Source organism: Macaca thibetana, chromosome 1 (assembly GCF_024542745.1).
Source record: "Macaca thibetana thibetana isolate TM-01 chromosome 1, ASM2454274v1, whole genome shotgun sequence".
NCBI classification, from domain to species: Eukaryota; Metazoa; Chordata; class Mammalia; order Primates; family Cercopithecidae; genus Macaca; species Macaca thibetana.
Window position 1 is genome coordinate 84,724,211 of NC_065578.1, and position 25,884 is coordinate 84,750,094.

Sequence of the window (25,884 nt, forward strand, 5' to 3'; positions counted from 1 at the left end):
CTAAGTGAATTAATGCAGAAACAGAAAACCAAATACCAGCATCTTCTCACTTATATGTGGGAGCTAAACATTGTGTACACAGGGATGCAAAAAAGGGGAACAACAGACACTGGTGCCTACTTGAGGGTGGAGGGTCGGGGGAGGAGGATGAGGATCAAAAAACTACCTTTATGCTCACTACCCGGGTGATGAACTCATTTGTACAACAAACCACAGCAACATGCAATTTACCCATGTAACAAACCTAAACATGTACCCCCTGAACCTTATAAAAACTGGAAAAAAATTTTAGGGCTCCTTACAATGGCTCTTTATGAGATTAAAACAATTGGCTGAATTTCTATTGAAGGGTGAAATTTGCTCAAGAATGTAAAGGTTTAAAATGTATTTGCCATTTGAGAACATTCTGTAGTTCTTCTGCTTTTCGGAAGATGAGCCTAATGACAGGAAACCTCTGCAGACTTTCGACTGTGTGAAAGTTGATGCCCCGACCCCCGTGCTGTTTAAGGATCAACTGTATTCTAGACCTCGTTGAGTAACCCCAGCCGACATCAAGCAAAGCAGAGATATGTTATACCACCAAGTCTTGCTTAAATTGCAAATTCATGAGCAAATTAAATGCTGCCATTGCTTTAAACCACTACATTTTGGAATAATTTATTGTGCAGCATTAAATAACCAGAACAGGGATCAAGATGATACTGGAGGAAGATTTATTTTTAAAGGGCTCTTAGATTTTTAGGTATGATATATTGATACCTAGAGACTTTTGTTGAGCAGATTAGGGTAAGCCAAAATATAACTTCTTATGAGAAACTAGGAGTGAAGGTGAATAAAAAGCTTTATAACAGGCTAGTAATTAAAAGGATGGGTATTGAACTAAAAACAGACCAAATCTGATTTGAAACAACTCTAGTCTTTACTAAGTCTGTGATCTTAGTCATGGTATTTAACTTCTTTGAACTCCAAGTAGCTCATCTGAAAACTGTGATAATATCAAATTCATAGAGTTGTAAAGATTAAGTAAGCTGATAAGAATGCTTAATTAATGGTGACTATTATGATCAGCCATTGTTATTTCTGCAGTTTTACTATCTTTGCATTTTGCCATAATTAGCAGGGGTGGAATACAACTGTTCCAGCTTAGGCTGATTACTAAGCATCCTTCTGTACAGACAATTTGCCAATTAATCAGGAATTTCCCACTGTACCCTTTACCTTTTCTGCATTCTGCTAGAACTGTGGAAGCTAAAGACAAATGTCAAATATCACTCTGGGAAGCCAACAACTTAAACATGCTAAACTGAGTAACACGGGAGCAAATGTCATGGGACTGCAGCTTCCCAAGTGTCTGACAGAGTTCTGATGTCTCAGCTCTCTGCCAGGGGGCTACAAAGCTGTGGAAAAGACTCCCACTACATCCCTGGCTGCTACAGAGATTTCGGCACATTACATATCATCAGTGTTTAGTAATCAATACACTATACATGACACTCTTCTCTTGTTTCTTATATCTGTTTTCTAAAACTATCTGCTCTTCAAGACAAATTCTAATCATCTAGTTACTACATATTAAAAAGTGCTTTTGATGTAAAATTTAGAAAGAACTCAACATACAGTTCAGCTAACACTTATTGTGTGTCTATTAGGACCCACGCACGATCAGCTGGAAACTGTCAAAGTGAAATTTAACTCAGATAAAGTGACCTAGTATCTTGTAAGAATAACAAGACAATTTTTTCTGTAATGAATGGAGTTTTTACTAATTTTCCTACTTTGAGATATTTAAAATTTTTAAGACTGATAGAAAAGCAAAGAATTAATTCATAATGCTAATAAGACTACAGCATTTTAAATACATGTGTTCTAAAACAGTTCAGATAGTAGCCTTTGATATGATGTCTCACAGTTCTACATAAAGAAGTTCATACTTTTCTGAAAGAAACTCAGAATTCTAGGATGATGATCCAGGTCAAAACAAAAGCTGACATGGGCTTTAAAAGCCTTTAGTTTTACTTAAATTTTGCCTTGCTTATTAATATTTTTTCTTAATATTTTCCACAATAATGAATATTGAGGACATATCTGATATTTATGAGCATTAAACAGCATAAAAAGAAACACAAAATATCATTGCATAATTAAGGCACTTTTAATTTTTGTAATACTTTTTCCAAATCAACAACATGCTTTTTCCTTAAGGAAAAGTGATTTTTTTCAGTGTGGGAGCCCTGAGTCAGATCTTCAATCCTCTTTGGAATTGCAAACACCTTCATGCTCTTTTGCTATTAGCCTCTCTCTTCTTCAACTTTCCAAAATCCCTCTGAACCTGATGTGCAAGACCCACTTGCATTGTGAGCTCACAGGGGTCTAACCAGAGGTAAGTAGCTGGGAAAGACTGCTATATGGTTCTATGAATTATCTTCTGAGACTTGGAAGTTTATTTTTCATCCCTGACCCTACACAGGACTACTCTCAATAATTCCAGTCTTTGCATTTCTCAAAAGAAGACATTCATACAGCCAACAGACACATGAAAAAATGCTCATCATCACTGGCCATCAGAGAAATGCAAATCAAAACCACAATGAGATACCATCTCACACCAGTTAGAATGGCGATCATTAAAAAGTCAGGAAACAACAGGTGCTGGAGAGGATGTGGAGAAATAGGAACACTTTTACACTGCTGGTGGGATTGTAAACTAGTTCAACCATTATGGAAAACAGTATGGCGATTCCTCAAGGATCTAGAACTAGATGTACCATATGACCCAGCCATCCCATTACTGGGTATATACCCAAAGGATTATAAATCATGCTGCTCTAAAGACACATGCACATGTATGTTTATTGCGGCACTATTCACAATAGCAAAGACTTGGAATCAACCCAAATGTCCATCAGTGACAGATTGGATTAAGAAAATGTGGTACATATACACCATGGAATACTATGCAGCCATAAAAAAGGATGAGTTTGTGTCCTTTGTAGGGACATGGATGCAGCTGGAAACCATCATTCTTAGCAAACTATCACAAGAACAGAAAACCAAACACCGCATGCTCTCACTCATAGGTGGGAACTGAACAATGAGATCACTTGGTCTCGGGAAGGGGAACATCACACACCGGGGCCTATCATGGGGAGCGGGGAGTGGGGAGGGATTGCATTGGGAGTTATACCTGATGTAAATGACGAGTTGATGGGTGCTGACAAGTTGATGGGTGCAGCACAGCAACATGGCACAAGTATACATATGTAACAAACCTGCACGTTATGCACATGTACCCTAGAACTTGAAGTATAATAATAATAAAAAATTAAAAAAAAATTAAAAAAAATAATAATAATTCCAGTCTTTGAAGGGGCTGGAGAACGTTATGTAAAATGACTCAAGCTTCAACTTTTCCTAGGTCAGAAATACCCAAGGGCTTTGGTTTTTACTGTAACTTCCTTAGATAAAAGTCAGTTTCCTTTTTCCAATCCGGGAAGTGGACGTCTGTAATACAACATAAATTACAAAGTTTCTGTACCGTCTAGACACCATCAACCCCCTTAACACTACCTTCTCTGTCAAAAATCTGGGCAGGGCCCAAAAAAAACTGATGTCCAACTAAGCTCGGAAATATATTTCTTCCAACTAAAGCTGGCAGGATTCTGGTGAGCATATTTGAAGCCAACAAAAAGCAGGATTGGAAAATTAAGAATGGTTAAAAAGAAAGAAAGAGGGCAAGTACAAAACTCTTTCACAAATTAACAAGGCTCAATGGCATCAAGTACTTGGAAAGTTTCCATCTCCACCCCAACTTCTAAATAAAGTGGCATGTCAGCTCTGAAGATAAATGCTGAAATTTTTTGAGCCTCACTATCCTTGGTAAAGGCTCCATGTCTGACAGATGCAGATAATAAGAGAACTAAAGCACATGCTCAAGAAGATAGCAACACTCACCTGGATTTTTACAGCAATTCTCTGAGCTCAAAGTCATCCTCACAGCAAGCAAGGAAGGAAAGATTACATAGGATTGAGAAAAGAGGTAAGAAATCAGTTGCTCTCTGGACGCAGTGGCTCACGCCTGTAATCCCAACACTTTGGGAGGCCGAGGCAGACAGATCACGAGGTCAGGAGATCGAGACCATCCTGGCTAACATGGTGAAACCCCGTCTCTACTAAAAACACAAAACATTAGTTGGGCGTAGTCCCAGCTACTCAGGAGGCTGAGGCAGGAGAATCGCCTGAACCCAGGAGGCGGAGGTTGCAGTGAGCTGAGATCATGCCACTGCACTCCAGCCTGGTGACAGAGTAAGAACCCATCTCAAAAAAAAAGAAAAGAAATCAGTTGCTTGTTCAGGGATAGAAAGTGGCAGACTGCACAAGGATTGAAAATTTGTTACCCTTCTCAGATCACCCAACTGCTTTCCTCCAAGCCAGCTGAGAAAACACTACTTTATCCTAATAATAGCAGTAGTAATAATAGTAATGGCAGCTATCACTGAGTGACTACTATATGCTAGGCACTACACCAATGTTTCATATTTATAATTCTCACAACAGTATACCTTTCAAATTTATGTTTGCCATAGAGCAGGATTCAGCAGAAGAAAGATCTGTCTTGGATCACATCTAAAGAGGATTAGTTTCTGAAATTTCAAAAGAATGGTTTAGATGATATCTTCCTTATAAACTGCCCTTTAACATTATAAAGACTTTTCATATATATTTTTTCATTTCCTCTTTGCAAAAGTCTTCAGTGGCAGGAATCATTACCCATATTTCATCTATGAGAAAACTAGGCCCAGGAAGGTGGTGACCAAAGCCACATACTCTTAAGAACAAGGCAAGGCTTAACCACAGGCATCCTGACCTCAAGTCCTGTGTCAAAGTTCCACCTACAATGTGGCCCCACAGGGTAGGTCCTGAGAATATTGTGAGTGCTAAACATAGTCTACTCAATTCAACTGACATTCACCGAGCACCTACCTACTGTGTGCTCCTCACTGTGCTCTGTGCTGGAGGCTCAGAAGTGAAAAGGTCACAGGTGCTGTGGGAAAGGAGTTCATAGATATGTGAGTAACCATGCAAATAAGTAAGGACAATATGGAGCGCTATGTGCTGACCAAAGTAGGGGGATTAGTCAGGGTTCTCTAGAGGGACAGAACTAATGGAATAGATATGTAAATAAAAAGGAGTTTATTAAGTATTAACTCACACGATTACAATGTCCCACGATAGGCCATCTGCAGGCTGAGTAGCAAGGAGATCCTGTCCGAATTCCAAAACTGAAGAACTTGGGAGTCCAATGTTCTACAGCAGGAAGCATCGAGCATGGGAGAAAGATGTAGGCTGGGAGGCTAGGCCAGTCTCTCCACATTTTTCAGTCTGCTTATATTCTAGCCGTGCTGGCAGCTGATTAGATTGTGCCCACCCAGACTAAGGGTGGGTCTGTCTTCCCCAGCCCACTGACTTAAATGTTAATCTCCTTTGGCAACATCCTCATAGACACACCCAGGATCAATACTTTGTATCCTTCAATCCAAGCAAGTTGACACTCAGTATTAAGCATTACGGGGGGAGGCGGGGGGACATGATAGCTCTAGGAGTGTGCGGTGCTTCAAGGAGGAGGGGCACCCAAACTAGGTTAGGAGGATGAATTCAGTTTTAAGCATACTCTTTTTTAATTATCAAGGAAAAAAAGCATAAAAGATTAGTAATTTGTGCAATACTAGAGAGTGCCTAAGATCAAATATTTAGAAATCTTGACAAATATGAATCTGCAGGTCAGACTATATGGCATCAATTTAGGAGAGACAGTTAATGTAAAAAACAAGTGAAGACATTTGAAAGAATAACGAGGTCCTTCTGTCCTTCCTAAAGGGTATATGCTCAATGAAAATATCATGTTACATTGAATTAATTTACTTACCTTCTTATTTATTTTTGAGACAGGGTCTTGCTCTGTTGCCCAGGCTGGAGTGCAGTGGTGCAAACATGGCTCATTGAAGCCTTGACCTCCTGAGCTCAAGCAATCATCCTACCTCAGCCTCCTGAATAGCTGGGACCACAGGTGTGTACCACAATGCCCAGATAATTTTTTTTAAGAGACAGGGTCTCTTCATGTTGCCTAGGCTGGTCTCAATCACCTGGCCTCAAGCTATTCTCCCTCTTTGGCCTCCCAAAATACTGGGATTGTAGACATAAACCATCACACCTGACTTCAGGTTACATTTTAAAGCCAAACGAATCGATCCCAATAGTTAAATGCTATCTGCAATTCTGACCACTTGTTAGAATGGCAAATTCAAAATATTACAGTCCACTAAGGACGTCAGGAACAGCCAGACACTTATTTTCTGGTGCATGTCTGACTGTGGCAGAAGTTGAGACATTCATGCTGTGAGCTGTACTGCCCCAGCAATTGCTCATGGATGTGTTGTATTAGTCTGCTTTCATACTGCTATGAACTGCCTGAGATTGGGTAATTTATAAAAGTAAGAGGTTTAATTGACTCACTGTTCAACATGGCTAGGGAGGCCTCGGGAAACTTACGATCGTGGCAGAAGGTGAAAGGGAAGCAAGGCAACTTCTTCACAAGCAAGCAGGAAAAGTGCCGAGCAAAGGGGGAAGAGCCCCTTATAAACCATCAGATCTCATGAGAACTCACTGACTATCATGAGAACAGCACAGGGAAAACTGCCCCTGTGATTCAATTACCTCTACCTGGTCTCTCCCTTGCCATGTGGGGATTATGAGGATTATAATTTAAGATGAGATTTGGGTAGGGACATAAGGCCTAACCATATCAATTGTCAACTGGTGGGCTTTCAGGAAAAGGGAAAATGGGCCATCTGGCCCAGTTGATCATGTCCATTCCAAGTCCTTTGGCAACATCATGCCAAAGACATCAAGGTGGAATTTCTACCTTCTGAGGCCTAATGTCCAAAATCCTTTCCTTCCTGTTATTTGTCCCCTTGTTTCAATCCCACCTCCCTTCCTCTCCCTCTCCCTCAATTCTCCTGCCACCTCTCCCCCAATCCTCTAGCGTATGGCTTAGTGTCATGGAGATGTATCAAGTTTCTGGGTAGAAACTGAGGATTTCATTTCCAGTTAGTTCTTCCTCCTTTCTTCCTCTCCTTCTCTCTTCCTATTTGCCCCTTTTCTTCCTGATGTCCACTCTTCCTGCAGCAATAGCATTTTACATTACATCTTAAATTTCACCTAGGATACGAGAGACGTGTGTCTTACTGAAGGGATATAGGACAGGCCACCTTTCAACAGGAAGAAAGAAAGGTGATCATCATCGAATTTTAAAACTCAATGGAATAAAAGATCAGAATGTGGCTTCCCCACACAAGGCACTCTTTATTTCACGACGGGTCAGTGTTTGGATTCATTTATCAGCATGAGGAGGCCAGCTACACAGGAGACACCAATCACTGCCTGCCTATTTATATGCATGAATCTGCCTGCTGTTCTAAGCAAACCCACTCTGCTCTTGGCCTCTGAACCTACATCTGGTTGAACCAGAGTTGGGCACCTGAACTGAATTCAGTCTATTCATAGGCTGGCCAGCTATCTATCACTTGGTTGCCTGCATCAAAAAATTAGTATGGACCCATGAGGCTCTCCATATAAACATTTTAAGTTGAGAAACTGGAAATCTGAGTCAGAATGCCACAGTAGCTAAGTTACAGGAATATGAAGTAAACTCAGGTGGGCCACAAGGAAGCTTAAGATAAACCAGAGAATCGAATGAAGCAAGTGGACAGTGAGAAGAGATGGCATGAAGAGAAAGAGAGACTTCATGTCCCTAATGATTCTGTGGTTTCTACTTGAGTCTATCCTTACAATCTTCCTCCTCCTTCTTGCAGGAATATGTTTCAGTTATTTGCAACCTAAAGGAATCTGACTAGAATGTAAAATCACTGACCTAATAATATGATTGCTAGTCTGAGCCTGGAGGTAGCTCCAGTTTACTTCCAAGGCTTGCCAAAGATTCAAATGGAGTTACCAGGAATTAAAGGTTTAGTCAGTCTGAATTATGCAAAATGTTAACCAAAAGCTACACTGACCTTTGATGTCTGAATTTCCTCATCAACAGGCTAATCCTTGACAGAAACACTGCAAGGATTTCTTCTCTGCAAAACTACCCTCTTCCTTCACAGTGAATCATCAGAAAGAGGAGCCAGCTGCGTGCCTAAATTCATCCCTTATTTTAATTAACCCAAGGATGACATGGAGGCCTTGGAGACCTTGTACAGTGCTGTGTGTTCAGCAGTAAATATCCACCCATTGTAGTCAGGAGCCAGCATCTTCATCATGCTTTCTTGTTAGAACAAGCTTGTCCAACCCATGGCCCATGGGCCACATGTGGCCCAGGATGGCTTTGAATGTGGCCCAACACAAATTTGTAAACTTTCTGAGAACATTAGGAGATTTTTTTTTGTGATACATATTTTTAAGCTCATCAGCTATTGTGTTAGTGTATTTTATGTGTGGCTCAAGACAATTCTTCTTCTTCCAGTGTGGCCCAGGGAAGAGGAAAGATCGGACACCCCTTTGTTAGAACATCAAGCTCTATTACTTTGAAGTTGTTATCCTGGATTACCAATCAGAATTTGTGTTTTCACCATTACTAAGCCTACTCTTTAATTCTCTCAATCATCTCTGTTCTAAGAGATAAAGAATGACAGGAATCATTAAAAGTGAGAGACTGAAAAACTGGTTGGTTCATTTTAGAGTTCTATGTAGTATTCATTTCCTCCTTCACCACCCCGCTTTGTTTACAAGTGAGTATCCCTCTGTTGCTCTCCTTTGTCGCAAATATTCACATGAAAAACATCCAGATAACTCCACGGTGTCTTATTCTGAAGAAATGTGCTGTGCATCGCACCAATAGGAGCTCTAATTCCCCTATGGTTCAGGACACTCCAGTGACTCAAATGACCTTTCTACCAAAGGATCTGCATCACTTCCTTTGTTCCTGTTCTGCACAATATGGAATTACAATAATGTGAATAATTTTTCTTTTACAAAAAAAAAAAAACCCACAAAACACAGGAAATCTATCAAAAACAGTTTTGACAACTGAGAAAATCACGTTTTAATCTGTTTAATTAACCACAGTAAAATTTCTTTTCTGCCAGCAAAGAATTTTACAAATTTTACAAAATTGGACTCAAGTCAGTTTAGTGAGCATTCCAAGAACAAGTTTGTTAAATTGAGACAGAAAAGTAGCATTTAATTGATAGCTATATAGCTAGTTACTACAGGAGGAGGTGAGAGAGATGGAAAATTAAGGGTGTGCCTCAGTCAAGTTATCATACCTCAAACTTCCTAAGAGGCTAAATCTAGTAAATACTTTAAAAACATAAAAGCACACATTGGTTCTGAGTTCAGTCAGTAAAATGGCCCACTAGCACAAGGCCAGTGACCAGGGATGGTTCCAACTCTGGGCAAAAGAAAGAAGACTCAGAATGGCATCTGGCATCAGAGGCCCCCACAGAAGGGGCTAGGCTGAGGGCACAGCCCAGCATAAGGCAGGTTGGTGTCTGGCCCAATGCAGACGTATGAAAGGGCTGGCAGAACATGGCATCAAAAGGGCATAGCAGTATGTTTGAGAGATTCTCTCATATGAGGACTAGAGGTCAGCCTTGGGGTCTTCTGCAGGGAATCTAGGCAGGAAACCAACAAAAGGGGTCAAGATGTAAACCCAGTTAAGGGAACCAAGGCACTACCTGTGCATATGAAATGAATAAGGGTCATGTTGGGGTAGGGCCATCAGCAGAATGATGAGGCTGACCAAAAGACCTATTGAACAAGGGACCTTTACTTCTTCTGCTAATAGCCAGACTGCTTCCAGGGCTTGGAAGCGGGCCAAGACAGCTAGGGAGAATGATGGATTTAAAGTGCTGGCAACAGTAAATACATGATAAACGATATTGCTGTTGTTTATTGTGGGTGAAAGGATTAGCTGGGAGAAGGTGGGTAACACTGGAAGGGGTCTCTGAACCTGAAAACTACATAAAGCACAATGGAGTTGCATGTGTGGCGGGTGAAAGTCCAAGCAGGTGGGGCTGGATCTGTGGAAAGCATGGCAGCAGGAACAGGTGGCAGATGAAGTCGGGAGGTGGATAAGAGGTGTGTTTGTACTGGAGAGAGAGGCAGACCACGGGGTCCAGAAGTCAGAGCTGGCCAGAGGCAGGTGCCCATGGTGCTGGAGTACAGGGGCAGGATTCTAGTCCCTTCCAGCAGAGAGAGGGACTATTCCTAAGAATAAAATCAGGGGTGTACAAACAGGAGCAATAGCATGGGTAATCTACTAATTCCTCTGCAACACAGGTAACACTCGTCTCATCTAAAAGCTGATACTCAGGTATTTTGCAGGTAAAGTCTCTTATTGACATTTTACAACTTTATGAGACAAGTTGCATTTTTTCTTTAGGACACTTACTGGTATTTTTAATTACACATATATTTGCAATTATTTATTTCATGCTTATCTCTTTAATTAAACTACAGGCTCCATGAGGGCAAGCATCATATTTGTTTATGTTTTGCATTTAGTAGGCACTCAACAACAATTGCCTGCTGAATAAATAAAAGTAGTGTCACCCTTTCCTACAGGTGACAAAACTGTATCAAAAGTTTTTTTGGCCAAGTTAATCTTGCTAGTAAGTGGTAGGCCTGGGTCTTTAGAGGTGACTGAAGAGTATTCTCTTTCTATTAGGACCTCTATCTAATGTTGTCAGAGCTTAGTGTCACAGTTATTGTGCAAAGGATATTGGTCAAATCTAGTCAATCCAATATATCATCAAGAATAGGCTAGTTATCTCCAGTCCATAAGTAATAATGTTACTATTACCATACATACAATCCAACACTCATCATAACATTACCACTGTAATCACTGTTGTATACAGCATCACAGCATTCAGAAAACTTTGATTTTCAGCATCCTTGGGAAGAAGGCATAAAGATATTTTATAGGAAACTGAAACTTGTGAGTTGCCTGAGATGATGCAACTGAGAAGTGGAACTGAGAATCAATTCCAGGTGGAATTTCACCTGCAATGTAAGAGGAATTTTTTTAAGTACTTAAAATGGAAAATATATTGAATGTGTAAAGATACTTAAAATGTAAATTCAAATGCTAATATATGACCAGTTCAAGATCAGATGATAAGCTTAATGGCAGAAATATCTCTAAGTATTCATTCACTTAGAAGATCAGAGGATGAAGAGAAATTATAGAAAGGGTAGTACCTTTGACTCAGTTGAGTCTGATGACCTACTCCTAAAACCGTGAGCTGGAGAGGAGGCCAGTGCCCACAGGAGACCTGCCTGTAGAGTGGCACAGGCGCTGGGTGACTGGCCCAGCTGCCAGCTGAAGATCAAGTGCATATCTCTAATGGTCTTACCAACCTCCTGGCATGTTTCAGGTGGAGTCAGCATAGGGGTCCAAAATACAAGAGCAATGAATGCCAACTGCTGGACAGAATCTCAGTCCGGGCAGGCCACAGGCGGTCTGGCCACAGCCCAATGGATGGAAGTCTCCAGTTTCCAGGAAGAGAAGATAGCAAGAGAAAAGCACAGCCTCAATCCTTAGGGGCTCGAATAATAGCCCTTTAGAAAGACAAAAAGCATATAAATGCAGAAAGAAGAGGGACTGATCACTGATGGAAGAGCTACTCTGTGCAAGGTACTGCTCAGTACCTTACCTGTATTATGGCACGTAGTCATCATAACAAAGTTATAGGGTAGTCAAAACCCTCTCAACGTTGCAGATGATGAAAGTGATGCTGTACTTGCTCAAGGCCACACAGCTAATAAGCACTGGAACCACAATTTGAATTTATAGCTGTCCCCTGCCGGTCCTCAGGGCACATGGAAAGGAAGAGAAAGCCCCTTCTCAACAAGTGCCCCAGGAGTCAAGCAAGTCTGCCTCCTGAGTCAGCTTAGAAGCACGGGTCTCTAGACACCTGGGTTGAGTGAGAGGTATGTATGTGAGAGGGGTGATGAAGACTGAATCTTGTGCTGATTTGATATCTCGAGTGATTGTGGGTCTGGGAGCAAGTGGGCAGTTCAGTGAGGAGCAGAGGAAAGTAGAAACAGTAGAAATGAGACTGGAGTCAATAGAACAGAAAATGTACTAGGCTTTCATATGGCCATTTTAATAAGTGGTATGCTTTCTGAACACCTGCCATCCTGGGCTATAATACCATAACATTATAATTTGGTTTACAAATGAGTGTATCACTTCTAAATAGACAGAAATACTCTGTAGCATTAATGCAGGGGAGTCTTTGATATTTGAAAATGCCTGTTTACTGGGAAGAGCCTGAGACTTGCCACCTACACTGTTTGTTTTCCTTCTCTTCGTCTCCATCCCCTGCATTTTGCTGCCTTTGGATGAGTGGCTTTACCCTCCTACTAGGTAATGAAAAACCCAGTGCCCTGAGACCAAACAGCCCATTTGCTCAATGGAAGTCAAGTGCCTCTGACACATGCCAACATTCTGTTGATGCAAACAACAAAGAATGGCAACAAAAGCTAAAATGACAGCATTTATTTAAGGTTTTTTTTGCTCTCCTAGATATGTAGATTTAAAACCTCTTGACAGCGACAAAAATAAATAAATAAATAAAGCCTCTTGACAATGACCCACAGTAAGAAGTACACTTTATGTTGCAACCTACAGCATAAGAGGGAACATGTAGATGTGTGTATGTGTATAAATGAAACAAAGGTTACATGAAACATTACCTGGCTATATTATGGGTTGCGAATACACTCTGATATTTTCTATTCTACTCCAGTTTCTTTACAACCAAAAAAAAAAAAAAAAAAAAACTGGAGTGACCTACTAGAGTAACTTTATGATCCACTAATGAGTTGAACTTAAAATTTGAAAATCGCCATCTGGACCTAGAGTATAAGAACAAACTCATAGTGTTATAGGAACTCCCCCAAAAAAGGAAGGTAAAGAAGGGTAGGGAAGTTGTAGGAACTGCACGTATGCTTTCTCCTCCATAGATAGCACCATAAAAGCCCATCCCAAAGGTGAAATCAAGACGACCTGCGTGGAGGTGATCACAGGCTGAAAGAGCCCAATAAAAAAGGCACAATTCATTAAAGCAAACCAACAACAACAAAAACTTTCTCCTGGCTAAAGGACCACTGAAATAATGTAACTCAAGAATCCCTGTAAACATTTTTGATGATCCACAATACCACCAAGCATTATTCACAAGGAGAGCATTGTTAGAAAACTGAATTTATCCAGACCTGTGTATGTGTGTGTGTGTATGTTATAAAAACAGGCCAAGTGATAGTCGCTGTTGCATTTGCAGAATTTCCAGTCATTAGGTTGACCTCAGGGCAGGCAAGTGTTTCAGGGAGCGTGTTCTGAATCATAACTGAGCCCTCAGCTGTATTGAGGCCAACGAGCTATATCTTGTGTGTTTTTTGGCATTTACTTTCAAGAAAATGTTCTAACTTAAATCCCTATTACTCCCTCCACTCACCAAGAAACTTCCTTCAGAGGACTGTTTAGAAGCAGTATTAATCCTCAGCTTTCCTGCAAACCACTCAGAGGCTTCAGTTATCCAGCTCAGTGCTCACAAAGAAAAATGCAGACGTGGACATGACAACTGCACTCCCCATTTTTTTCTCATGTAATTATAGCTCCAAGTCTCACAATTCCAAGCCCTTTTCCTACAAACACACAATTTCTCCAGTCATAGCCACACACTGTTTGCCTCTATCATTAATGTCTCTTATCAGAATCTTCAAAGCACTCTTTCTGGGGGGCACAGAAGAGCATGTATAAGGGAATACATTCCACTCTTAGTACTAGGCTGCTCAGCTAGGAGAAAGGGATCACCACTGAAAACTGGGCGCTCCATTTCCCTGCAATCACAGATTGGCCCATTACTAAACATCTATATATACTTTGTCAGAACGAACCCCAATTTATATGCCAGTCCAGATGTCTCATACTTAATAGGCACCATTACCAACAAATATTGCTGCAATGAGTTACTTGTGGGAGAAAACTAAATTTACTTTGGATTCTTACATAAGGCAGGATTTCCACTTATCCAGTGTTGTATAAGTGTGAAGGAAGGAGAGTGAAACCAGTTATTTCCAAGATCTCTTTTAGGCCTTTAGCCAGTGATCTGAGAATGACATGAACATTATAATCACATTTTAGCGCATTCTGTATTTGAACACATGCTGGGGTTCTCTGAACCAAAATGTGTTCTGAGTTTTGGTCACTACCCCAAGAGTATCTGTGGTCAAATTCTGATGTTGGATCCTGATGCCTCCCAGTGCTTGTGTAGGTCTCAGCCCCCACCTGGATGCTACTGCTTCCTACTGGGTACAACCCCTGGCAAGGGATTCAGGGAATGCTACTGCCACCAAATCTCCCCCTCGCCACCTCTGCAAAATGCAAAAGATGCAAGTTCAGAGAGAAAACTATGCTTTCCTGTCTTAACATAACCTTCTCTTAACCAGGTTAAAATTTATCACCAAAGAAGGAAAGGTAGAATCAGCCTCTAGCAAATGGTGAAACTGACAATCTTCCTCCTCTTCATGTTCCCCAATCACATCAACCAGGCCACACACAACTACGGACTCAACACTAGTTTGCTGAATGGACAGGGGTCCAAACAGTCAGGAAACCATCACTGTAAGGAGTCAACACAAGGGAGAGGAAATCAAACATGACTTGACAGAAAGCAATGCTGAGATTTTGGCCATGATTCCCAGGACCCAACTGACCAACAGGAATGGCCCTGCAGAATTTCTATAAAGAGGCTGAATAGTGCAATCCGGTTGAAAGGGGATGCGGTGGATTTTTCACATTTATTTTTTACCATGACCTAGTGTAAGAAATTTACCTAATCAGTATACACAAACACAGTGTGTAAAAATGAAACAAGTTTTATGAAACAATACTTACCCTTATGACACTATGTTGCAGTACACTCTGACATTTTCTACTGATTCTACTACAATAAAAATGAAAGATCTGTTCATGACCCACTAAATTGATGTCATGACCAACTAGTGGGTAGAGAGCAGCTGCTGGGGGAAAAATGGTACAAAAACCTTGTCTTGAAGCTGTGCTCTGGTCATAATTGGACTGTTTGGGGTGACTTGGGAAGACTCAGAGATTAGGGAGGCCTGAAGCCTTAATGATGTTTAGTTTGAGAGTAACAAAAGACAAAAATGAAGAAATCAGTAACCTTTTTGGCTTGGTCCCTTCAACATCCCAACTGTGTATTTTTCCGAGAAAAGGGAGCTGGAAAACCAGGGTCCCTGATAGAGAACTAGGATGGCATGCAGAAAGTTAGAAAACTCCCAAAGCAAGATTTAAAAAATAGTTTGGGTATTTCAAAATAAAGTACTAGATCTAAATCTCTTCACACAAAACTCTTGAGCTGGAAAATACGATTACATCATAAATGGCCTAAAATATGACTCAAAGCCAAACTGTAGTTATAATAATCTTTATTCCTGAAATGATGGTTCCCTTATGATTCAAAAAATAATTAAAAGAATAAAATGGCTGTTTTTCTTCTATTACTATTTTGAAATGGCACCAAGATTAATTCATTCATTTCACCTTTTTCAATCATTTCAGGCTAAAAATGACTATATCTATACCTTATTTGGCTAATGTGTACACAGCTAATTATAGGAAGGCTACTTTTAAGTAGGTATCTTTTTTTTTTTTTTGTCTTTCTTTAGAAAAATAACTTCCTGTAGTTTTGGAAGCCAAAAGTTAAATATTAGAAAACTAACAGTTCAGCATCAGGAATAGAAACCAGCACACATATATGGAAGGTTTATAAGAAAGAATTACCATGGGTAATTCAAGACTTAGTTATAACAGAAAACACAACTTACAGCACATACCTCGTCACCATTTACTCTCCATTTCTTCAGGCCACTGGTTCACATTCACCACACAAAAACATCAACTGACAGACACTGAGGAAAGTGATGTGTGATGGCAGAAAGTATGTGGGTCTAGGATCTTACACTATTTCAATGGTTTTTATTTAAAGTCTTCTATAGAAAAAATTACTTGTCAAATGTGCTACAAATGGTTGAGTAAGCAGAGCTTTTGAAATAGATTTAGCAAATTCAACTGCATCTCATAATGGATTATCATTAACAAGGCATGAGTTCATACGATTAGTTAATAAGCAGAACAAGTATAATGTCTTTGGTTGAATAAAATCCAGTATTTTTTATTTATCAAACTCCAATTTCATTTCACAAATGTAAGTTATCATCAGCTCCCCATCCACTTTCCCCCATCTTCTTATCTCTTTCCCACCCTACACTTTCTCTCCCCCACAACCCGGGCTCCAAAAAGAAAAAAAATAAACCCTCAGCTATTTGATCTTAATATCACTGCAAAAATCAAAACCAGTGTCTCCTGCCCCCAGAACAGTGGGTATCCCCACCTGGCCGCCTCCTGTAGCTCATGCAAAATTCAACACATAATTACAGATACATTCTCAGTTTACGCTGCACTTGAGATTCAATGGTGACTACTGTCAAGATGGAGAGATTTGTGAATAAAAATACAGTTCAACAGCAAATATAAATTAGTTTTCTCTTATTTGCCATTGACATGGGTAATGTACAGATAGTCCCTGATATATGATGGCTCAACTTACAATTTTTTGACTTTACAATGGTGAAAAGTGATATGAATTCAGTAGAAACCATACTTTGAGTACTCACATGACCATTCTGTTTTTCACTTTCAGTACAGTATTCAATAAATTACATGAGATATTCAATACTTTATTTTAAAATAGGCTTTGTGTTAGATGATTTTGCCTAACTATAGGCTAATGTAAATGTTCTGAGCATGTTTAAAGTAGTGTAGTCTGAGCTATAATGTGTGGTAGGTTACAGGTATTAAGTGTATTATCAATTTATGGTATTTCCAACTTAAGATATGTTTATCTGGATATAATTCCATTATAAGTTGAGGAGCATCTGTATATAACTACACACTACAGGATGACAGGTTTTCCTGATATACCCTCATGTAACAAATTATGGGTCAAGGGAGAAAATCCCCCAGCAAAGAATATACTGATAACTTATAGGACCCCCCACCCTCCACCGCCAAAAAAGTGCCTTACCAGAATCTAAATGGCAAGCTCAGGAAATGTTTAAGTTTCAGACTTAAAGTAGACTTTAGTCAACTCCAGAGTGGGCTACATTGTTCCTAAACTGTGCTAGTCAGGAATCCTAGAAGGGGTGCCAGACCATTATGGAGCACGTGGATAAGAGTAAGAGGGAAGTACACTTAGAAATGAGGTGTGCAAAGTGGCCAAATCCTCTAGACCCAAAAGAAAGAACTAGTTATGCATGTGTTTCTTTTGGTGAACTTGGAATTGGATCTGAAATTTCGAAAGATCTGAGAGGGCACAGGTGAGTTTTTCTCAATTCTACATCTTTTCAACATTAATAAAATTAATCTTCACCGGACTATTACCCCCATCCTATCTCATCCCGTTCTCTGTATCTGGAAGGTTGCTCTTCTCTGCCTTCCCCTGGTTAATTCTCACTCAATAATGGCTCTTCTGGGAAGCCTTGGTGTGAGTGAGACACATCTCCTTGAGCCTTCGTGGCACTGGGCAGAGTTGTATCATAAAATCTGCCCCCGTGTTCTGCAACTGTCTGTCACTGATCTGCCTCCCTCAATGGACTGTGAGGTCCTCAGGGGCAGTGGAAGTGTCTAATTCATCTGTATCTCCCCAGAACCAAACATTCGGTCTGGACATAATAGACAGTTATTCAATGTACTAACAGATATGAGTAACACAACTATTATCCCTTTACTATCAAAAGCAGAGTCATTTTTCATGCAATCATGGTACTCATAGTTAATGCCACACAAAAACTGGAAAACTTTAATATTTCTTAAGCAAAATAATGACAAAAGAATCAAGGCAAAAGGATGGAGATGGAGTTTCGCTCTTATTGCCTAGGCTGGAGTGCTGTGGCATGATCTCGGCTCACTGCAACCTCCACCTTCTGCTTTCAAGTGATTGTCTCACCTCAGCCTCCCGAGTAGCTGGGATTACAGGTGCCCACCACCATGCCTGGCTAATTTTTGTATTTTTATTACAGACGGGGTTTCACCACATTAGCCAGGCTGGTTTCGAACTCCTGACTTCATGATCCGCCCGCCTTGGCCTCCTAAAGTGCTGGGATTATGGGCATGAGCCACCACGCCCAGCCCAAAACGTCTTTTAATAAAGGCAAAGGTTTACTTACACATATTCAAATAGAGGAAAATGCTGATGTATATATCTTCACTGGGATGATAACTTACCCCATAAGCCCATCCAGCTGCAAAAGCAGCTTAAATGATATAGTTCTTTTAATTTGCTAACCTAACTAAGTCAGGTTCTTGTCCACACTGATTTGTTGGACAAAATTAAACCAACCTTGTATTAGTTTGTGCTTTCCTTTGTACTTTGTCATGCTGATTCCTCTTGTCATAGTTGCTTGGATGATCTAAACATTTAGAAACAAAAGTCCAAAGTCTGGTGATTCATTGCTTTCTATGGGATGCTACTGCTCCTTCAGCAGCATCAGCTTCAGGAAGATGATGTACATTATTAAATTACTTGACAATGACAAAGTGAACTAGGATGGCATTACATACACACTTTTTTTTTTGGTTTTGTTTTGTTTGGTTTGGTTTTTTTAAGACAGAGTCTCGCTCTGTCGCCAGACTGGAGTGCAGTGGCGCTATCTCGTCTCAGTGCAACCTCTGCCTCCTGGGTTCAAGTGATTCTCCTGCCTCAGCCTCCCCAGTAGCTAGTACTACAGGCGCCACACACACATTTTTAAATTGGATTTGTTGCTTGAGATTATGCCTGCTTGTCTATTCAGATGAAAAGCACCTGCTTATGAAATGAGCCTGAGAAGTCTGACAGATTTAAGTTATTAGGGGGAGTTTAGGGGAAGTGATGGAAGCTAACTTCAAAGGTCAGGTGAATATTTTGATGGAACTTCAGAGAATTCAGTTATGGTAAGTAAATATTTATGGATAACCTGAAATAAATACTGCACTGTGTTCTGCATAAGATATAAATGAAACTTTTTTCTTTTTTATTAAGGTTTTATCTTTAATTATGATACTCCCTTGATAAGAAGGAAGGAACACTACACATATCCAGATCTCTAGTCAAAAAAATGAGGCTTTCTGAAATGGTTACAGATTTTAATAGCAAAAGCCCTAAAATTAATAACCAGTATTCATTTTTAAAACATACACCTCCAAATTTATATTGAGAATCATAAGATGACATGGATAATTTACTTATGACACAAAGGCAGTAGAAGGTAAATCTGTTTGTTCAAAAGTCATAAGTAGATTTTTCTGTTTTTGTAGTTTATATTAATGGATGGATACCTACCATTATTATACTAAAAACTAATTTTGAAGAAATTTGAGCTTCATAAGAATTCAAATACATGCAAAGGCAATGTTCCAGCATATCTGAATTACAAGGGATCTAGCCCTGCCTTCTTAGTTTTATAATGGTTCTCTAATGAGTCTAAGAATCTCTGCAGAAAGCTCATTTTCAGCTAGTAGTATCTAATAGAAGTCACTTCCTACTCATTTTGTTCCTTATTTTCAAGGCTTTCAAGATCAACTGTACAGGAAGAGACTACAGTATTGGATGCATCCCAGTCTCTGGGACACATCAATTTCCAAACGTTACTGCCAAGGCTATGTAGAAGAGTCAAAAAATTTTTAAAAATCCTGAAAAGGAGCCGTTGTTCTAACTAGTTGAAGGTGATGATTTATCAAGAACTGCTAATCTGCTGCAATGTGGAGAGCCCCTGCACATTCACTTTCCATCTTGGTGTCAGAATAATTTCTAATTATGGTTTGGGGCAGTTTTCTCACTTGAAGCTAAACAGAAATTTGAGGAAATGTATGTATTTTTTAAAAAAATCATCCACTCTGCTGGTAAATAAAGACACAATTATGCACAAATGGTGCCTAGGCAATTTAGGGGGTTATATAAATGACTGAACTGTTATTTTTAAACTGAAGTGAAAACAACGTATTCTTATTTATGAGAGAAGGGAAGTAAAATGATTCACTTAGTGTTCAAGTTAGATTGCATATCATTAATGTGTAAAATGGGATTTAGGTAGTTATTCTACATAGATTTAATGGTATGTTGGAATTAACTACAATTGGCAACAAGAACTTCATGCAAAAAATGACCTTTAGATTTTCATAAAAACCTCATTTCTGCAACTTATTATTGTGTATGACTTTGGACAAGTTACTTAACCTCAGTTACCTGAGCCTCAGTTTCCTTATCTTTTGAATAGGGTTAATAATGCCACCTTTTAGGATTCACACACATTCAAAAACTTAGCATTTGTTAGCTATAGCTATTAGACATTACCGTGATGTTCACTTGCCTCCAGGATGAACATATTTACGCTTTTTCCTAACCAGAGAATAAACCCAGAACCAAAATATATAGGTCCTAATAAGTACCCTAATAAAAGGGGAACATCTATCCAAATTACATTCCCCATCCCTTCCATTTATGTCCCCATTGCCCCATTTGATGCCTAATTCCACTTTTGGGATTTATTACCTGGTGCTAAGCATTGACTTCTTCCTGAAGAGGCCCCTAAAAATGCAAAAGCTCAAGGAAACAATAATTAAAGCTATCATCACTTTGTAAGAATGCATTTGTGTGGTTTTCTCCAAGACAAAATTATCCCACATACTAACACTTGGTACCTGGGAAAGAATAAAATAGCCATTAAAAAGGAGCAATCCTCTCAACAGAGTAAATGACAAATAAATTTACAAAAAAAGTAAAGGGGCAAAAAGCCACAGGATATATTTTGCAATTTTGCTTAAGTAAGTTTTGTCAGTTAATCATTCATTAGGTACTAAGAACCTTTGGACAGAAACTCAAGAAAATGGCATTAGTAGTTGCCTCTAAGGAGGAGAACTGGTTAGGCAGGTGCAAGAGTGGGAATAGAAGGGCAACACCCACTTTCACTGCATATCCTTTTGTACCATTTGATTTTGGCACTGAAGGCATGAATTATCTACACAAAAGTTTTAATTAAAAAAATTCAATCCTCACACCCTGTTATTTCTCCTACATCATCTTTTAGATTATTTGTTTACATTACATGACATTTAAACATTGACTTTTGGCCGGGCACAGTGGCTCATGCCTGTAATCCCAGCCCTTTGGGAGGCTGAAGCAGGAGGATTGCTTGAGCCCAGAAGTTCAAGGCTGCAGTGAGCTATGATCATGCCACTGCACTTCAGCCTAGGTGACAGAGTGAGACCCTGTCTCTAAAAACAAACAAATAGAGAAGTTGCATTTCTTCCCTAAAAAGCAAGTTGGAGTCATGTAAAATCTGATAGGCCTCTAAAGACTGATTTTTCTTTAAAGTATTAAACATAAAAAACACTCAAAATCTAAAGATACAAAATTATTAGACAATTAACATTATTTACAGACTTTCTGTATATACAGTTTCCTTCACTAAAACTTGGGCTTCCTGCACACAGGGGCCGTGTTTTGTTAATCTTTGAGGCCTCACTGAGGCAAACACTGGACTTTCACAGGAATACTTTCTTGAATTCCAAGGAAGAAAAGCCATTAAATGAAACATGATATTTTGATTAAGAAGGAACTTCTCAAGATTTTTATAAAAACAAACAAAACAACAATAACAACAGAAAGAGGGACAGGGACAGGGATGGGGGTAGAAGAAATAGCTATAAACCACCTACATTCATAATAGAACTTTTGAGACCTTACTGATTGCAAATGCTTGTGAAACACCAAATACATCATAAGGAGGGAGAATTAAGGTTAATCTAAAATAATGAGAACATTTGTTCAACAAAATATTTGCTACATGCCTATTGTGTGCAAGGCCTTGGTGACAAAATGTTGACCAATGCAGACATGATTCTAGCCCTGACAGGTTACGTAATAGTGGGAGATACAGAATGGTAAACAGGCAATTATCATGTGGTATGATAAATATAAAAGCAAGTTTATAGAGTTTTAGGAGCTCATAAAAGGAGAACCAATTCCATGCTTGGAAAAGTGATGTCTAAGTGGGACTAGAGTTTTGGAGTTCTCTAAACTCGAGTTCAAATCCTGGTTTTACAGGTTACACTCTATAACCCTGGCTAATTTATTCAATCTCTCTAGGCCTCAGTTTCACCAACTTTAAAATAGGAATTATGATACTACTGAGTTCAAAGAGTTGATGTGAGTATTAATGAAATGCACATCATAAATCTGATACGGTGTGTGGCAAGTACCCAATAAATATTAGCTACTAATATTAGTGATAACAGTAAGCTGAGAACTTAAGGCAGCTAAAAGGGAAGAGAGGAACCCAGACAAAGGGAAAATGTACAAAATAAAAGCAATAGTCTGGTGAGCTGCACTGAAAGAACCTTGCTTGATCCATGGGTCAGGGGGTGCTTGGGGTGGGATCACAGGTGAAGCTGAAGCTGGAAAGGCAAGCACAGTCCAGCTCAATGGGTTTATCTAAGCTCAGTGGGGGCCCCTTGAGAATTTTAGTCAGAGAAGGGACAGGATGAGATCTGAGTTTTTAAGAGACCAGTTTGGCTACAGTGTGGGAATGGAATGGAAAATGACAAGACTAGAGGCAGAGATCAGTGATGAAAATGTTAAAATAATTCCCTGGCTACCGTGGATTTTCACAGTTGGGAATGCAGACATCACATGAAAAAAATATATAGCAATCCAAAGAGGGTCTTCAAGTAACTATCTTCTTGTATTAGTATTTCATTCATTCATTCATTCATCCATCCACTCACTCAACAAGCATTAACACCTACCAAGGCGGGGAGCTGGTGCTGTGAGAGATTGCTACAAGCATTGCCCTACATGACCCTGCTGTCCAGAAGCATCCTATCCAACACTGACTGCCCATATTCCTCTCCCTGCCTGGGAGGCCTGTTATCCTGGTGACCCAGATCATGTGCAATGCAAAGGCAGGCACCAGCAGGAGACCCAAACCCAGAGGCAGTATCACATAGTAGAAAAATGTCACTAACTACATCAGTGTATAGCTGACTTGTTATTAAAGGAGTAAATCTTCCATGACCCATTGCTAAGTGAATAATAATAGTCAACATTCATCAAATGTCCTGTCCTATGAATTTCAGGTAGATTAATAAATTTATTACAACAACTTTGTGAAATAGGTATTATTATGTCCACCATATAGATGAGAAAACTGAGGCAAGAAACACTCCCTAAAGGTCACAGAATTGGAAAGTGGTGGAGCTGAGATTCAGTCTGTTTTTATCCACTACACCATGTGACTTCTGGCAGTGGGCCACCAGGCTGATATCAGAATTAAACCAATTTAAAATGTATGCTTCAAAATCTGGGCAGGGGAAAAAGATCACTGCTCACTTAGGTATCAGGGAGGCCAAAGCTTGGAAGCTTTTATTATAGGAATAAAATGAAATGGATGAATAAATATGGTGACAGTCTCTTGAGGAGAAATTGGACTACTCTCATCAAAAGAGTGCCATCTTGAAAGGGTTTTCAAATCGATTTTGCTCTTTTAAGTTCAAACCATAGCTCTGCCATTTGGCCTAGAACACATTAGAAAGTATTCAAATGGGATTACATTCCTTATCAGTTTAAAAGAGTGGCACATCTCACAGACTCAAAGATGGAGAGGTGTGGCAAACAGATCAAAGGGCTAAGAGAGATCTGTTACTCTTTTGGTTTTCTGCTAATGGAGGGTGGAATAAAAGCTGATTATCTTACTAAGAAATTAGTAGAATATGTCTATTTTCTCAGGCCATGTAGGATTCCATCAACCAAGTAGTGAAGCAGGTGAGGAATAAGCATATTTTATCATAAGCTCTATGAAGCATTTCCAACGTGAAGTGAATACAGACAAAATAGAAAAAAAATTCTTAAATCTCCAGAAATGAAAGAAACCACTAGCTTCTTGCAATGCCACTGGATGCCAACAGCAACGGAGTCTTGAGCCTGGGCTCGTAACTGGCAATGAGAAGAATCCCAGACCAGATGGCATTTTAAAATCCAATCGCACTCTATTTGTCTCTCCCCACTAACCTACATTGCACTTAAAGCAATCAGCCATTTCACAAGCTGCAGTATTTCAAAGTAGTTACAACCCTTGAGAACAGAAAAGCTCTCTTAATTGCTGTGAGTTTAAAAATATAGACAATAAAAATTACGGAATTTGTGAAACAACCATGTCTTAATTAAACACACACCCAACACCGCACAGAGTAGAGCTTTTCAAACCTAGTCCATTCATGCACACATTTAGCACAGCTCACAAACACACTTTCCTTCCATTCATTCACTTACTAGTCCCGTTCTTTGGGACTCACTCGCCACCACTGAAAATGAACTTGAGAAGCCCCAGGTCTGTGGGCACCGACACCCTGTTAATTAATACAGCTTGTCCTGCTCCAAGCTCCAGGCAGGACTTGGGGGCTTCGGTGTCACGACTGGCGCTGCCCCCTGGAGGGACGCCCAGCCTCCACCTGCCCTCCCGGAGCGGCACCCCTCGTGGCCCCTGCTCCCTATGAAACACTCAAAGTTGCACTGTCGTCGCTGCCGTTTAATTTTCAGAGATAAAAATGCCGGTGAGACGGACTCCCCCGCCCACCCACCTGCCCGAGACCGTACAACCACACTGAATCGGATCCTCCAGAAGGCTGCCGGCAGCCTGGAGGTGTGAACAATGAACTCTCTCTCTGACACACACACACACACACACACACTCGCCCCACGACGGGAAGTTGTGAACTAGCCCAGGTGCCAATGGCGCTACTCCCCAGGCAACGCGGCTGCCGACGGGAGGGGAGGGCCCAGCGCGCGCCCCGGCCGCGCCCCTCGAGTCGCCAAGCGGGCAGTTACCTCCTTTCTCCGGCTCGGCGCCCCAGGTCGGGTGATGAGGGCAGTCTCCTCGCACACCACGGCCACGTCCTCCACGAACACGCAGTCCGGAAGGCTCTCGTCGGCCGGCAGCTCCACCACCTGCAGCCCCAGCTTGCTGCCCAGCACGCCCACGTAGAGCTGGTGCTGCCGTTCCGCGCGGGCGACGTCCACCTCCTCGCCCTTGGCGCTTCTCAGCGCGTGCTGGCCGAGCGACTCCGGCAGCGCCCGCACCACGGCGTGGGTGGCTCGGCCGAAGGCTGCGGGGTGGCCGAGCCCGGCCATGGCTTCCGGAGGCTTAGGGGCGGCGGTGGCGGCGGAGGCGGCCGGGTCCTGCCGCGGGCAGTGCGCTCCAAGCCTGCGAGCGCCCGGCGGCTCCTCTTGGCAGCCGCTGAATGTGGTGCAGAAGGAGCCCAGCTCGCGCCCGGAGCCCTGCCCGCGCGACTGAGCATGCCCAGAGCTCCGGGCGCCGGCCCGCGCGCAGCCCGCGCGCCCACTCCGGCGCTGGCGGGTCTCGCGCCAGCCTAGGCAGGAGTTGTGGCGGCGAGCGCCGCGCGAGGAGTGGGGCCAGGAGAGGCGGCCGGGGAAGCAGCAAGGGCAAGAAGTATGTTCAGGCGGGGGACCTCGGCGAAAAGCCACCCCTACCCAGACCTGGCGGTACCTGTGTTCTGTCGCAGGTGCACACCTCCCATCGTCCCCAGCGCGGAATTGGAGAGCCAGCCTCGGTCTGGACAGAGCGGCTGGAGGGCTTCATGGTTTTTGCCTGAACACTTTAAACTTTGCTTACTTACAAAGTCTAGTCCACTTTTGAAGAGCTATAATGGCTTACAGATTCTTCATTTTAAGCTTAAATCGCACG

The 25,884-nt window shown here is 41.0% G+C and overlaps 1 protein-coding gene across 1 annotated transcript in view; it reads right to left on the reverse strand.

Annotated features, from left to right (window-relative positions):
* Positions 1-25,465, reverse strand: part of DDAH1 (dimethylarginine dimethylaminohydrolase 1) — a 142,768-nt gene extending 117,303 nt beyond the window's left edge. The window contains exon 1 of the mRNA XM_050771916.1: positions 25,008-25,465. Within this exon, the coding sequence (XP_050627873.1) occupies positions 25,008-25,310 (303 nt within the window). The 5' untranslated portion in view covers positions 25,311-25,465. The remainder of the gene's footprint in view (positions 1-25,007) is intronic.
* Between the last annotated feature and the right edge of the window lie 419 nt (positions 25,466-25,884).